Below are 16,565 nucleotides of genomic sequence, written 5' to 3' on the forward strand. Positions count from 1 at the left end.
AATTTTATTGCTGGGCTTGGGTAATGCTAAAAAAAAAAAAAATCAAAGCAATAGTTTTCTTGGTTTGTTTTTTTTAAAAAACCCAAAACCTCAGAATTGTCAGATATGATAGAAAAAAGCTTCACAAATGGCTTCCCCCTTTCCCTGAAAACAGATGAAAGAAAGCGCGGAATCCTTGAAAACCTTGAATGAACAGTTGCAGTCTAAAGAAGTAGAGCTATTACAGCTAAGAACTGAAGTGGAAACTCAACAAGGTATGTATGTGGTTACTTCATCTTAATGTATGTTGACTAGTCTTAGTGGTTATATTATGATCTCAGGGCATGAAGAGGTTTAACCCTATATAGTGGCTAGGTAAGACAGGAGTATACTGCAGTGAGGTACCTTGAGCTTGCATATATGTTCATTCTTGTAAATGGTGGCAGGCATGTTTAGTTATCATAGACGAGGAGGTCCATGGTAGAGATCTGAGGCTGTCACGTTCTTCCACTGTAGGTTATTTAATCGTTTGAGAAATGTGCACAACCTGACACTTTATAGGCTAGTCGTGTACATCTCTGGACACCACTGTCATGGTTTAAACCCAGCCGGCAACAAAGTACCACGAGGCCGCTCGCTCACTCCTCCCCTGTGGTGGGATGAGGAGGAGAAAATATAAAGAAAAGCTCATGGGTTGAGGCAAGGGCAGGGAGGGATCATTGACCAATTATGGTCACGGGCAAAAAACAAACTCAACTTGGGGGAAAAAAACCAAAATCAATTTAATTTGTTAACAATCAAATCAAAACAGGATAGTGACAGGTAAAACCAAACCTTAGAACACCTTCCCCCCACCCTTCCCTCCTTCCCAGCTCAACTCCACTCCCAATTTTCTCTACCTCCTCCCCCCAGCGGTGCAGGGGGACAGGGAATGGGGGTTGGGGTCAGCTTGCCACACCTTGTCTCTGCCGCTCCTTCCTCTTCAGGGGGAGGACTCCTCACTCGTCCCCTGCTCCAGCGTGGGGTCCCTCCTATGGGAGACAGTCCTCCACAAACTTCTCCAACATGAGTCCTTCCCATGGGCTGCAGTCCTTCAGGCACAGACTGCTCCAGCACAGGCTTTCCCATGGAGTCATGGCCATCTTCGGGGGCATCCCCCTGCTCCGGTGTGGGCTCCTCCGCAGGCTGCAGGTGGGCACCTGCTCCCCTCCATGGGCTGGCGGGGGGACAGCCTGCCATCTCATCATGGGCTGCAGGGGCATCCCCTCCTCCTCCCCTCCTTCTTCACTGCCCTTGCTGTCTGCACAGGGGTTCCTCTCACTTTCCAGTCCCCCTACTCACTGCCAGTTCCCCTTCTTAAATCCATTCTCCCAGAGGCGCTACCACCGTCACTGATGGGGTCAGCCTGGGCCAGAGGTGGGTCTGACTTGGAGCCAGGGAAGCTTCCAGCAGCTTCTCACAGGAGCCACCCCTGCAGCCACTCCCCCCCCCCCAAAAACCCTACCACACAAATCCAAAACACCCACCACCTTTTCCTCAGAGTGAGATGGGGGCATAATTGTTCAAATATCAAACACTATCCCGTCAATACCACTTTCCCTGGTACCTGTAGATGATCTGATATATTGCTTTGTTTCACTGTTGGGATATGACAGGTACAGGAGGATGTTGTATAGCAATAGCTGCAGTTGGCAACAGCTATTTAAAGGGCTGGGAGGTGAGGAAAGGTAGAAAGATGCTGGTTGTAGAGAGCCTGGTGGAAAGGGGAAAAGAGAAACAAGCAGTGTACCCTGGCAATTCCAAAAGCCCAAATCCAGCTTCTGTTACTGCCATTGTAAAGACTGCTGTGTAGATGATAGGTATGTAAAATAAAACACTATGGAAGAAAAAAAACAATGTACTGTTACAAGAAAAGAGAATAAGAAAATGCTGTCTGTGTAGAGTTAGAGGTATGGACTGGATTTCAGACTCTGTACAAATGCAGTCATTTGAAGGGTGCTTGTAAGTATTGCTGTGCTTGAATTGGATTACTTTCCAAGAGGACCTCAAGCATGTAATGCACTACTTCAGTTGCACAAGTTTTTAAACCTAGAAGAACAAACCACATGTAGTAGTAGTATCATTGTTGAGGACATCGTGGTTTAAGGAGGTAGGAAGTGCAGTGTTTATAAAGCGAGCTCTGAAAATGTGGTGATTTCAAGCCTTACTTAGTAATCAATTTTACTGATAACTGGGCTTCTGAGTACCTTCTTTAAGAAAAATCAGTGTAGCTTAAGCTTGTTTAAATTGTTAAATCTGGAAGTGAGTGTACCGTGCAGTTGAAGACTTGGGGGTTTTCTTCCTGTTATATTCTTTCTTTTCTTGCTGTCTAACTAGCCTTCTACTACTGATTTGATGCTACGATTGTCTTAGGTTGCTTAATAGACACCATGTGAATTTCTTCTATCTAATAAGAAGCCTTAAGTAACTTCTAGACTTTACCCTTTTGTTTTGATTGTATCTTTTGTAGTTCTGTTTGGAACTTCTTCATATTAAACTTGGGAAGAACTTAGGGTGAATTATGTAATGATATAAATCTGAGGGAGGAAGAGGCTCATGTTTTCAAAGCATGTAAGAAGTATGCAAGTTGGTATATATATCATGCATGTTTGCCATTAACAGATTTTTGTATTTCCAGTGCCTTTTTATGCTGTTACTTCCGTTTTCTTTATGTAAAATCTCCAGTGCATTCTTGGAAAGTAGGGCTCTGTACTTTAAACTCAGAAAGGAGACTTCTCTGCCAACAACTTTACCAGTGTTACTATTTCTCTGTTGTCATAGACTGCAGTTTCTTCAGAACATACAGGATAATTTTTTGTAGGGCATGGGCTGGTTAAAGTGAAACCTTACATATTGAGTTACATTTCTTGAACTGAGACTGAATTCTGATTGTCTTGTTTATCTTCTTACAGTGATGAAAAATCTGAATTGTACTCAGTCCAGCTGGGAAATAGAGAAGCTGAGCAGTGACCTGAAGGTGCATAGTCTGGAACAGGATCTAGAAAAGCTCAAGCAAGAGTGCAACAGTCTCAGAAAGGAGTTGCAAAAATCCAAGCAGAAGGTACCTTATTTTTAAGGAATTTTTGTATTAATAGATGTGTCTGTGTTATAGCATTATTTTTAAACCCTTGTTCAAGCAAAATAAAGGCTAAACAAAGAGATAAAAATTGAGTGAAGATCAACTTCCTAGTAAAATTAACCTTAAATATTCTCATAGACTGGCTTGTTTCTTGGAAATAGTACACATACATACGTGAGATTTCCCAGCTGTTGCCCACGTAACAACAGAAAATAAAGCTTTACAATTTATTTTAAGTAGCCAATCAGATCAAAGTGTTCTATTCTGATATTTGTCTTGGGCTGGACTTCTTAGAAAGTTTGGGCAAGACCTGGTTTGTTTGGGGTTTTTTTGTTTGTTTAAGACAATAGAATGCTTATGTTAAAAGCTATCATGAACTTTGTTTAAGGAGCTCTAGCACAGCAGGGTAGTTGCATGAAGCTTGTCAGGAAAAGTGTATTTTTGTAACAAGGTTTTCAGAATCTTGCTATACCTCTTTTAGTGCCCTTCCCTGCCATTTCTGGGACAAGTGTCTGTTGTGAGGGAGTCATTGTGTGACATAGATGTGCTTAGGATCTCAAAAAGGAAAATAAGAGATCTTAGCAGTAATAAAATGTATTAAGCTTAAAAAAGATTAAAAGATCTAGTGCATGCTTACTGCTTCACATGAAAAAAGGTACAGTGGCAGTCTCTAGGACTCTGCAGTCACATTGAAGTTACACGATAAATTTAAAAGATTTAAACGTGATTGTTTGAAGAGGCAGACGATTTTAGGTTCCTTATGGTCATTATGGTGATGTAATCTTGAGTCACATCATATTTGACTGAGCCAATATTCAGGGTATGTAAGACAACCTCTCCTGGGCATTCAGGGACCAGACTACAGTTAAGCTGAAGTCTTTCTCCCCTGCAGCCCTCAAAGCATATATAGTTGAGCTCTTGGCCTCCCAGCACTGAATACGTCTCTGCTGCTGTCATGCCACACTCCTAGCTTACACGGACAGGTTTACGCACATGATTTTCTTGTCTCGCGTGTAGTCTGTGTTCGTTAACACTAGGTGGGGATAAAGCATGTTGCCTGGAAGGCATGTGAGGTGTTCTGTTAACTCCCATTACTGTGGGTTGTTTTCTGTTTATCTGGAATTCTTTTAGGTGTTTTCAATAACTTGTAAATTCTGAAGCCATACTATAACTTGTATGCAGTTCTGGTGTCAGGTAGCTCTATAGAATAGAGTAACAGCTATATAAATAATTTAAGATTGCAGATTGTATTGTGAGAATGAATGTTGCTAGAAAGAACAGACTAAAATAGCAGTTGTAAGGAATACTAGACATGGCACTTTAAATAATGTTTATGTCAGCAGCTTTTGTTGCAAAGAACAAATATAAGGAACAGCTTTTTTCTTTTTTCTTTTTTAATATTATCTATTCTTGATCCTGGTAACTGCTTAATATAGGAAATAAAAAGGTACAAGTTTTCAGATGTGGGGTAATATAGTGCAACTGTTTGGGTTTTCTTAACTATGAAATTGAATCTCTGATGGGTGGTGGTGGGAAAGTCTTCAGGAGGGGGAAAAATTGTCAGGTAAAATACAGGGAAAGGTGATCAATGACAAGTCAGCATTGTTTCAAACCCAGCTGGTATTTTCATTATTACTGTTTTTAATTACATTAGTTAGCATTTTCAGATGTTTTCTACCTTAGGCAAGTATACTTCCTATGTTTTTTCTATTTTTAGATATTTGGGTTTTGCATTGTAGTTGATGCAGTGTGTATATTATGTTGACAAGTTGCTTGAAATGTGTATAGGCCATCATGAAGCCACGGTAACAGATATCAAATTCATAAGAGCTTTGGCTAGAGGGAATGGTAGGAGGAAAGGAACATGAAAAGAAGGGATATGAATGGGAACTCATTACAGGTGAAGATCTAATAGAAACATGACTAATGAAGCAAGCCCAATGTTTGATTTGTTAAACAGTCTTGTTAACTTCAGCAAGCCTGCTTGTATGCACAGTTTAAAGCAGTCTTTCAGAATCAAGAGATAAATTATGTTCTATCATAAAAGTAACTTGTGGAAGTAAATCTATACTGAAAAAGTTTTTCTTTATATTAAGGGTCTTTATATACTGAGACAGGGAAATAACAAGAGAAGACTCATTACTTTTTTTTTTTTTAATGGAAGCCAAAAGCCTTTCTCAATTTTTGCATTTTAAAGAATCACAAATTCCAAGAGCTCAGCTGTTTATTTAAAAAAAAAAAGAGAGAGAGAGGAGAGAGTATGGTGGTGGCTGAGCAATGCTTTCATATAAGTAGGTAATTTAAACATTTTTAAGTGGAAATTCTTAGTAGAAGTCTTTATGTCCATTTTGAAAACCACTGCAGCCAACACAAATGAAGACTACTTTACTTCTGAATTTCAGTATTAGCGAACTTGTAGTTTCACTGATGTATTTTCAGATAGAAGATCTGAAATCATATGTTCATTCCTTCTTTGTCTTCCCCTCACTCTGTTATGCCAGGACCACGCTCAAGACGAAAATCCATTCAGTGGAGACCTCCTTCAAAGGCAAGACATCCAGAGGTATGAAAATCAAGTGGCTTTCATGTTTATTTTTAGTTTACTGAGGGACAGTTATTTGAACAAGTAAATACTCTTGCAGCGTGTTCAAATGTGTTATTTCAAATTGTATAATCTAATTTCAAGTCTAGGTATACTAATTTAGCAAGAGCATTGTAATTTTTTTTTCCTTTGTTATGTTGGTAGTCCAGGGTGATGATGATAAGAAAATATTTACATCTTCAGATTGTTGTACAGAAAATGAAAGTTAAATTATCTTGTATTCAAAAATCAGGTTTTTAATAATTAGTTGACTTGAGGAGGTGGTAAATACATTTCCAAGTCTTATCCCAGCTATAGAATGTCTTCATTTTGTGTATGGGGAGGTTGCTGTATTTGCATAGGTGATGGCTTCAAATCTCTTGCTTAGCGTTGGAACATACATTCTTATTTAGTGCAGTACAATAATATTTCTACTAGAAGACATTGTAAAGGATTTTTTTGTTTAATATGGAGGAGCCATCGTGTGACCTGTTAAAAAAGAAATAGCAATTTTCCAGAAAAATGCTAACATATCAGAAAGCATTTGTTTTCATTTTGTAGCCATTCAAATAATAATTGTGGTAAATCTAAGGATCTAAATTCCTATATTATCCTGTCTTGAGTATGTGTGCCATATTATAAAGTATATATATCTTTTAGTTCTTTATGCAACAGAACAATTCACGAATGCATGAAGGTTCCCAAACGTTCTGTGTTGCAGAAATGAAATACTACTGCAACTCTTACACCGTTATGCCTACTGGTGTACTTACACGATTTTCCACAAGAGGGAAGAGTGGTCCTTCATAACGACAGATTGTTTAGCGTAATACCTTGGCTATTGAAGAGATGGGAAAGGAAATGAGTCACTGAAAGAGAACAGCACAGATATTTCTTTTCATATGTTCTCTGGTGTAATGATAATATTATACACACTATACACAGATTACACTTTCACCCTTCACCTTGACCGGATAGCTAGGTAGCTGTCGTGGTTTCCGCCCAGCCGGTAACAAAGGACCACGCGGCCGCTCGCTCACTCCTCCCGCTCCCCTCCGGTGGGATAGGGGGGAGACGGAGGAGAGAAGAGGAAAAAAACCCTGGAACCTCGAGGGTTGAGGTAAAGGCAGTTTACCGGGACAACACAAAGAAATTACAACAACAACGACGGTACTAATGAAAGAGTATACAAAAGGAGTGATGCACAGTGCAACTGCTCACCACCCGGGACCTGACGCTCCGCCACTTCCCCCACCGAAAGTCCAGACCACCCCCCGGCCCGCTCCCCATATATATACTGAGCATGATGGCACATGGTATGGAATAGCTCCTTGGCTAGTTCAGGTCAGCTGCCCCAGCTATGCCCCCCCACCTCCCAGGTTCCTGTAAAAATTAACTCTGTCCCAGCTGAACCCAGGACAGTAGCTAACACTTTTTCTTGTGGTTTCTGCTGGAGCTTCATAGTCAGTCTTGCACGCCTGAAAAGAGGTGTTATCTCAAGGTAAAGCAGTTATCTCTTTGATCTTCCAGAGCAGATTTATTCCACAAAGTGACGTTCAGGTGGCAACCATCTGAATTAGCATATGTACAGTTTAGTGTTTATTGCAATATGACATAAATAATGAATGTGTAATGTGTACTGAATATGTAAGCCTATCCAAAAATCTGTGGACAAACACTTGAAAAACCTCTTATGTGAAACAGTTGTTGTAGCAAGCAATCCTGCTGTTTATGGGAGATGGAGGCATTTGCAGTTAGTTAACTTTTTGGAAAGTAATTATTTCACATTTGTCAGCAGCCTGCAAATCTGACTTTAAATTCTTGGTTTGCAAATCTACTTTGGTGTAGATTTAGATAGGCTATGATATTCAAGGTTTATATTACATGTTAGAAAGCAGTATAGGATAAACTTCCAAGCGTGTGGAATCCTTGGTTTTTCAATTGCAAATTCCTTGAAAATGAGGCTTTGCAATGGGATTCTAGGACAGTATCAACAAAAACAGTTAAAATATGTTATGCATGAATTAAGTGGAATTCTGGTACCTGCATCCCTTTGCAAGATGCTTTTAAAAGCACTAAATGCATGTTACAAAATTTATCTAAGCGCTTTCCTTCTGGTTGGTAGCAGACACTGAGCTGTTCTTCTATTTACCACTTCTATACACATAAATATATTTAACTATTGGACAGTTCTGTTCTGATATAAGTAAAGTTTATTTGATCTTGTTTTTGAGACCAAAACACATGAATAAATGAAGTGTGGTTGTCACATCAACTTAATTTTAAAATTGTCATCTCTTAAAAGTTCAAAGAACCACATGGATTCTGCAGCAAAAAGGCCACAGGTTTAGCTGAACTTCTTGAAATACCAGTTCTGAAAATTTTAACTTTCTATGTATCAGAATTGCTGACACCTAATACATTACCTATTAAACTATCAGCTTCCTCTGTTCTTTAACGGAGTTTTTGCATCTGAATTTTTGTATTCTGGGGAAATATTTCTGTGCATAGAAGAAAGTTTAATTTCTGTGTTTTGAGGAAACTCTTTTAGTGTTAACTTGCAGAACAGAATAATAGCTGCTTCTCAGGGTCCTTTTGAACACATTAATGTCTGATACATTTCATGCAAGAGTGATCCTGAATTGGTATTTTAGAGGGATAGAAATCTGTATATATGCATGTTTGAAAATACAGTTGTTATATAGCTTAATAGTTCTTAAGTCATCTCAACAATAGTTTGAGGTACAGAACTGTTTTAAAGTAAATGCCTTTTAGGTGAATATAGTGAGGTAGAAAGAAATATTCTGAAAATGTCCATCCATGATACTTGTTCTCAATAAATGTGTTTTGGTAGAATGTTAAGCATTAAAAAAAAAATTAAATCATTGATTTCATGTTTAAGTTGAAGTAACTGCAGCCTTATGTCTTTGAACACTAAGTTAATTATTAATCAACATAAATGTGGTGTTCAGTGAGCATTTGCTCGAAATTTTACCAAGAAACATATGGTGATGCTGACTTCTCTGGGGTTTTTTTGTTCTTGGTTTTTCTTACCAGCTAATAACCAGAAACTTCCACGTTGGAACAGTGCTGCTGTTGCTAAATATGGTTCTCATATTATGCTGTCTTATCAGAGAATGAATTGGGTTGCTATTTTTTAAACTGTCTGATAAGGCAGTGTATTAACATAAATTAGATGACTTGAGTATGAAACAGTATGTTTTATATTTTAGTCTGGTCTGTGGGTGCTAAGTTTGGATCTTGAATATCTAGTCTGAATTCACTGTAGCAAAATGAATAGTGTAAAGACCCAAATACTGATTTTGATGGAATATTTAAAACTATGATCAATTAACATACTAGGATCATAACATATGATGGTGTGTGTGGTCGTTTTTATCAGAAGCCATTGAAAGTTAGTAGTCTACCTTGTTTGTAATCTAGTGTCCATTTAATATATTTTTAAAAAGTATTCCTTGGAGATTACTAATTTTATGGTAAGATGGTTAGCTTCAAATAATGAAATTGGAGAATATGCTTCATATTTCTTTACCTTTGGGAAACTTGAAATTATTAGTATTCTATATCAACATACTAGATGATACATTTTGTATTGTAATACACAAGAGTCAAATAAAATATACAAAGGTCCATCAGTTTAAGGTAATTATCAGTACTGCTCAATTCATTTTGAATTGTGGTACTCTAGTAAAATTGGCAGTATTTGTCAGGCAAAAATGATTTATTAACAGTTAGTGCTTGATAAGCATGTTAATAGGCATGAGGGTGCTTTAGAGATGGCAATTAACTTCTAAAAAATCTTTGTTTTGAAAGTGTGCAACAAGCATATTGGGAACTGAAGAGAGAAATGTCTAATTTGCGTCTAGTGACTGACATGCAAGCTGAGGTCCTACGAAAACTGAAAACAAACTCAACAGCGACCAAGAAAGGCAAGTCAGTGTTTGCAGTAACAGACCTTACAAATACAAACCGTTGATTCAAGCTGTACCATTTTAGAAAGAAACTAGCTATCATATCTTATCAGAATCTCATCAATTGAAGTTGATAAGCTAGACTATATTATGGTTTCAGCCTACCCATTTTCTGCTTTTGCTTCTGTCTCATACTGGTCAACTTCACACATAAAGGTGTTGCTGATGTGTTTTTTCTTCAGTACTGTATTCTGTTCCCCTTGTGGCTTTTTTCTCAGTCAAGTGTTGCTTATGTGCACAAGGCTGAGGTGTTAAGTTTACTTGTATTTGACCTTTTACCAGAACAACTTCATATTGGGGGGGGGAAATCTTTTTTGCAAACGCAGTATTATTTTCCCAGTATATAATATATAAAGTATTAATTTGGCAACATTTTAAAGTCAGACTTTAATAGACTGAAATTCCATTATGGTTGTGTATTTCTTCATGTTGGCATTCAGAAAAGTTGTCTTTCCTAGCAAAATACTATGCAAGATGACATTTTCTGAATGTCAAAATGCTGGGGCTGCAAAACTGCCTTATTTCTGCTGCTACATTGCAAATAATAAAGGGGAAAACAATTTCCACATAAAGTATGTATAATTTCTTTGAGCAGTTCATGAGATAGTTCTTCTATTTCATGCGTATGTTTCTCTCAAGCCAAATGCTTTACAAGAGAGCATTCTTACTCTGGTGGGGCCAGACTATCAGTCTGACTGTTTATTGCAGTGTTTATTTCCTTTGTTTTCTGCTCACTCCAATTGTGGTATTTACTGTGTTCAGAATACAGAAGATGCCAGTGAAACACTGTGAACTCAGTTACAATATATTGGTGACAGTCTCTGATGTCCCAGTCCATTACAAGATCAAGACATTTTGTTTCTAAACAGCTTTGATGGGCTCAGTGAGGTAGTGATAGGATTCACCTCCAGGTCAATTACGGCCTTTGTCCATGGCCAGCAGTGATTAATCACTCTCTGGTACTTGGCTGATAAACTATCAACACATTTTGTAGACTTGGTCACATGTTACCAGGTGAGTCTGTGTTTCCTACAGTTCTGAGACATGTTTGTCAAATAACTTCAGCAGAGAAACTGGGAAGTGAATGAGGTTTTAATCCTTAAGTCTGTCAAGCTTTGATGTGATCATGGAATATCTTTCTGTTGTTGTTTTTGATTTGGGGTTAGATCTGTCTTGCCACTCCACAAGTACTGATTTTTCTCTTCTAGCTGGTGAACAGTCTGATTTTCTGAGGTTGCTAATGCAGTTGTACATCCACAGCTATAAAAGGCGTTATTGATTGATTTGGAAACAAAGGATTTTTGCCTTTTGCTCTCTAGGCTTTTTTCAGTAAATTTTTCAGAAGTATGTTAAGAGGAGACAGGTTCAGCAGAAATGAACACTAATTTTTTTTGTTTGTTTACCTTGCTTGTCAGCCACTCTTACAAATGCAATGCAGATGGATCTGTGCTTGTATTTATAGAAAAATCTTGGCTTGTGCAAAATAAGGGTAGAATTGACTTAAAACTTTCTATACCTGTAGTACTAGCTATTTTACCATTTACAAACTAGTTGCCTCTACAAGAGGTGCGTGAAGTCTGTAGAACACAATGTATTCATTGCTGTGTGTATGATGTTAACAATACCAGTTAACAAGAGGATTCTACTTAGCTGTCATTCATGTATGGAGGCATTTTCAACAAACGTTGTGTCCGCTTATGGAGTTGGTTTTTTTACATTTTCAAACCATTTTCAGTGTATTCCATTTTTCTTGAACTTTAAAGGTCTGTAGATCTCAAATTGCTTTTTATACCTGTCAGCTCAAAGAGGCCAAATCCAATTCCTTAGCATGTTTTTCAGATATGATGCCTGTGCTATTGGAAAGTGCTTTTGGCTGACATTTGCAAATTGGGTACTGCCTTTTAATTTTTAGTGACAAATGGACATCATATTCTTTGACTGAGATACTGGCTCCTCTTTCTGTCCCTTAAGAACTAAAGTTGCCAATCACAGTTTGTACTCAAGATGCATAGCTGTTCTAGAAAACTACCTGTAAGACGTGAGTTTCTGTAACTGCAGGAATCGCTACATGTTTATATAAATTATTGACCATCTGTTCAGATGTGCGTTGAAGGTGCAGCTTTTTTGTTTCGGGTAGATGCTGTTCCGTTCCAAAATCCTCCCATTCCTAGCATGGTTTAAAACTCCCCTGGAATTTCAGATGGCTGAACATTGCAGTCTGTCACTTTATTTTCAGAAGTCAGACAATAGTGGAGCACAGAGAACCCATGAACACCGTGTGTTTCCCTCTTACTGCTTCATGGACAGTGAGAATTCAGGTTCTTGGCAGCCTGAGAAAGAATCAGTAGAGTAGGAAGAAGCATGCTCTGTGTAAGCAGTGTTCTGAATCTGGTTGATTTCTCCGAGTGCATGAAAATCCTCTCTGTTTCAGCATTCATTCCAGTCTTGTCAAAAAGATTCATCAATTTATCTGTTCAAGTGGGAGCTGGGAGGTTTTGTTGGTGTTAGGCGTATTTTAGACATTGAGATTTCAGCATCTCTGGTTCATCTTGCAAAATGAGACTGAGAGCATCTCTGGCTCATCTTGCAAAATGAGACTGAGGAGGTTAGTACGTGTAGTTTGTAACTTTTAAGTAGTTACTGAAGTAAAATACAGTCTGAAAATTTGCAGCTTGAAAATACTGGCTTTCACATCCCTGCTATACTGTAGTACATTTGGAGTATATGAAAAATTCATTAATAATATCATTTAAAAATCTTTTTTATCTTCTTTCTTCAGCTGCCTGTACTGTACCAGTACAATGTGTTGACTTGAATATTTCAAAGCTGAATTTGACATCTGGGGTAGTCTATAAAAAACTCTCACAAAAAGATGAAATACTCTGCAATGATGTGTCTCCCCCTCTGCCGAGAGATGTAAAAACCCCATCTGAAAGGGTGACTCTACAAGCATGGACAGATGAGAGACCCATTCCAGTTGATGGCAAAACGTTTCAGGAACACCATTCTTATGGAAAGAGCTCTCTGGAAGATAATTCCTGGGTGTTCCCAAGTCCTCCAAAGCCTAATGAGAATGTGTTTTGGGAAATGAGAAATAAAACAACTTTGTTAAACTGTCCAGCAGATTACATGGATCAGTGTAATCAAAACTGTCTGTACAAGAGTTAATTTTGAGAATGAACTGAGGCATTTTTAGAGTGGTTCTGAATAGGCACCTTAACGCTTGAACTTTTAAAGAGAGAAAACAGATTGCCTGAAATGTTCTTTAATTCTAGTTCCGAAACAGAAAGTGTAGTCTTCCGCAGCTGTAAATCAGGAGCAAGTTCCTTGAAGTTAAAGCTGTGCTGGTATAATGTAAATATAAAGAAATCTAGCATGGGGCCTAGATAGTCTTGTACTGCAAATGGCACACATTTGCAAAAGATTACATTGAAAAGTGAGTTCTTGGAATAAAACAAAATAATCCAGTTCTGTATTTGTTTGCTATCTGTATGTAACCAAGAAAATACTTGGTATCCTGTGTTAAAACTTGTACCAGCTCTGAGCTTATTTTTTGACAGTGTTTTTTTTTCCAGAGTAAGACATAAAATGAAGAATTGGATTATATCTTCCTTCCTCCTTTCAATTAACTTTGATTCCTCTGGCTTAGAAATGCATTTTTATGTAATACCTAAGAAAGGTGAGATTTTTTTTTTTGTCAAAATCTTGATTTATATTAGATAGCGGCAAGAGAAAAATCACTTCTAGGCTATCCTGTTTAGATTGTGCCATTTTGGGCCTTATTGTGAATTATAAAGGATCATAAGTAATGCTGCTGAACACTGCAAATCCTGGATGTTCAGCTTGTTTCCCTCTGTTCGTGCTGTAGGAAACCGACTTAATTCTGCGCACAGTGGTGCCTGCCACAGAATCATCCTGTTCAGAGTGCAGTTATCCTTATTGTGCCTCCTTTGCACAGCACCAGAACCTCGACTTTTTATTTGTGTGGTGGTGAAGGCTACTAACATTTTTTTAAAGAAACAAAGCCTTAATTTAATCGGACTAGGTGTTGTAGCATTATTGATATATATAAGAAGTATTTTTGTGGTATCTCTAGTATGCCAGTGGGAACTAGAGTTATTTGAATTGCAACTGCCTGCTTTATAGACTATGGGTGTCCGAGTATGACTTTTTTTTTTTTCTTTTAGGGCCAAGAACTGTTTTTGGACAAATACAACTTACATTTTGTTTTTTTTTTTTTTAAACTGCTCTGCTTCATATCTGGCTTAATACAACAGGGTTAAGTGAAATGCCTTGACTGCTCAATACACTGAAGAAAAATGCTTTGTATTTTAGATCCATGACACCTAACTTGTAACAGGTGGGAAGACACTTAATACTGTGTTATTTACAGATGTGTGGGTGAGTGGATGAAGTATTCAACTTCACAGGTCCAGTTTAAGATCAGTGTAATAAAAATTAATTTCACAGCTGTTTAGCAAATTATCTTAAAATTGCTTGCAAATACATGGGGAAGCTATGACTCTAGCATAGCCATGGTAATGATGGACTGTAAAAGTGTTACCAAGGTGCTACGTGATTTGTGTGGTTCCAGACACTTTCTTCCCTGTGGAGTAAGTACTTCATATGATGCCCTTCCTCTCCTTTCAGTTTTGTCTATCAAAGTTGAAAAAATGCCTTCCAGCTACCTTCTACTGTATTAGCGAACAGCATACATAAATAATGTTTCCCATTCACCAGATATTGTTTTTATCTTTCTATTATCTTGCTCATGTATACTGGCTTGTCTGTGATTAATGGAAATGGTGTCAGATGCTGGAATTTATTCTGACCAATGAACACAGCTGACTCAGGGGAGTACAATCTCTTGGAAAGTAATAGAACAAAACCCAATATGCATAAAACAAATCCAAGTCACTAGGCTTTAGCTGATAGAACCAACTACCTGTGTAATAACAAAGCAGCAGAAAACATTTCTCATGTGGCTGCATAAGCTATATGGTATCTAGTTCTAATGTAGCTTACTTTTGGGGGTTTCCCACCTCAACATTACAGAGGGGTTTTTTATAAAGTAACAAATTAGCCAACAGACATCAACATGATTAATACTTTGATTTGTGCAATGAAGGAATTCTACTGTGTAAGATTTTAAATAAATTTATTTTTGTTTGAAATGGGTTTCACTTACAAATCTCCTTTCTGTATCTGGCACAAAATTTTTTACTCAGTTTTAATTTCTTGTTTGTTTATAAATGTGATTCAAAATACAAACAATTAAGTTTGAGGTTCATCCTCCTCCATTCAGGGAAAAAACCAAACATCTGCAGTAGACTGCTTCAATGTATTCTGGGAAAAGTATTCTTTGGGATGTTGAAACCTGAAGAACTTAAGTTACCTGAAGCTACAGCCTGTTCCTGTGGTTTGACTACTTGTGTCAGAAGGTTCCTGGTCAGCCTGCCCTGTCCTGTGTGACAGGAAAACTTAAAATTAAGCTTCTCTGTGAGGTACCTGAGAATTTCTGGGCTTTGCCTTTGACTCTTGGCTTATCTTCTGCTGGAGAAGGGAGCAGGGATGTTTGCCCCGAGGGACTTCAGAAGAACTGCTGAAACCAGAGAGAGGAGGGCAGGATGACGGAGAGCTTGCTGTAGGCAGCATTTCCAATCCAATCACTCATTGCTGTGGCCAAGCCAGAACATTTGAAAAGGAAGTCCCCAGCTTTGAAGTCACTTGGGAGCTAGCTGGCTTGTGAAGCATCTGTTGGTCCAGAGTATACAATCAAATTTTGACTCAAGATGGAAAAGTCATTTAAATCCATGCCACTAGTGGCTCACAGTGCTTTCCATTTTCAGATGTGAAAGCTTTTCATCACAGTGACAGCAAATTACATGCAGAAGTAGCTGTAGTAAAGGGGTTCTGGTGTTTTGTGTGCACGTGTGTGTTTGTTCTATAAAACCATAAAATTGCATAAAGGAAGAACCAAAGTCCTACAAGTATGTTAAGTGACACCAAAAAAACCTTACCTTGAATGCAAACTTTGAACATTTTAAAACTTCACCCAACCCACTGATTTGACAATTTTTAATTTAAGCAAGCACTAATTCCGTATAACAGAAATGGAACACAGCTTTTGGGGCAGGAGGAGGTTGTTGCTTTGCTCATTTAAGTGAGCATATGGCAAGCTGATGAATATGTATTTGGAGAGTTGGACTAACCTTCATATGTCAACTTCCACTGTTTGGTTCATTTTAAATATTTTTTAAATCTGATCATTTTAAGTCTCCCTGCCAGTTTTGTGGGTTTACAACTGTTTAGTTTTCCTCTTACGTGAACTAGCCACATTGAAGAAAGCAAACTGCCAAATTAGCTGTGATGCACTGTCAAATTTTTACAGCTGGAAAAAGATGAGAGCAGTACTAGACATATGCTGGAGTTACAGGAAGACCCACTCCAAGTAATTTAACATAGCTCCACATAAGTATAATACGAACTGTACTGGTGATGTAAAGCAGATTTGATTTTATTTCAAAACCAAATTGCAGTAGACCTTGAGACTGCTGCGGTCCCACAACTGTATTTTTACTGATGCTGTGGCCTGGTAAAGGAAGAGTGAAAAGCTCCGGTACCTGACTGACCTGCCTGCATTTTCTTCTGATCTTCAGACAGGGCCTGTGAAGAACAGCGGTCGCTGAGCGGTAAGGCATTTCCCTGTTGCTTTGTGTAGTTTGAATACAAAAAGGCATGTGGGGGGGTTGGGGTTTTTTTTATTGTTTTGTTCTTTTAGGGGTCAGGCTTTTAGCCCTTTCTGTAGGGGGAGTGGTGTGCTACTTGCAGTTGTATGAACATAGGACAGTGGACAAAAGTATTTCAGTTTTTTTCTTATTATCAGCACTAAAGG

At 38.1% G+C, this 16,565-nt stretch overlaps 1 protein-coding gene across 4 annotated transcripts in view; it reads left to right on the forward strand.

Annotated features, from left to right (window-relative positions):
• Positions 1–14,844, forward strand: part of AZI2 (5-azacytidine induced 2) — a 28,677-nt gene extending 13,833 nt beyond the window's left edge. For all 4 annotated transcript variants that reach the window (XM_069770949.1, XM_069770920.1, XM_069770931.1 and 1 more), the window contains exons 4-8: positions 155–254; positions 2,931–3,079; positions 5,599–5,660; positions 9,513–9,628; positions 12,450–14,844. In XM_069770949.1, coding sequence (XP_069627050.1) covers positions 155–254; positions 2,931–3,079; positions 5,599–5,660; positions 9,513–9,628; positions 12,450–12,838 — 816 coding nt within the window. In that variant the 3' untranslated portion in view covers positions 12,839–14,844. The remainder of the gene's footprint in view (positions 1–154; positions 255–2,930; positions 3,080–5,598; positions 5,661–9,512; positions 9,629–12,449) is intronic.
• The last annotated feature ends 1,721 nt before the right edge of the window (positions 14,845–16,565 follow it).

Source organism: Haliaeetus albicilla, chromosome 2, assembly GCF_947461875.1.
Source record: "Haliaeetus albicilla chromosome 2, bHalAlb1.1, whole genome shotgun sequence".
In the NCBI taxonomy this organism is placed as follows: Eukaryota; Metazoa; Chordata; class Aves; order Accipitriformes; family Accipitridae; genus Haliaeetus; species Haliaeetus albicilla.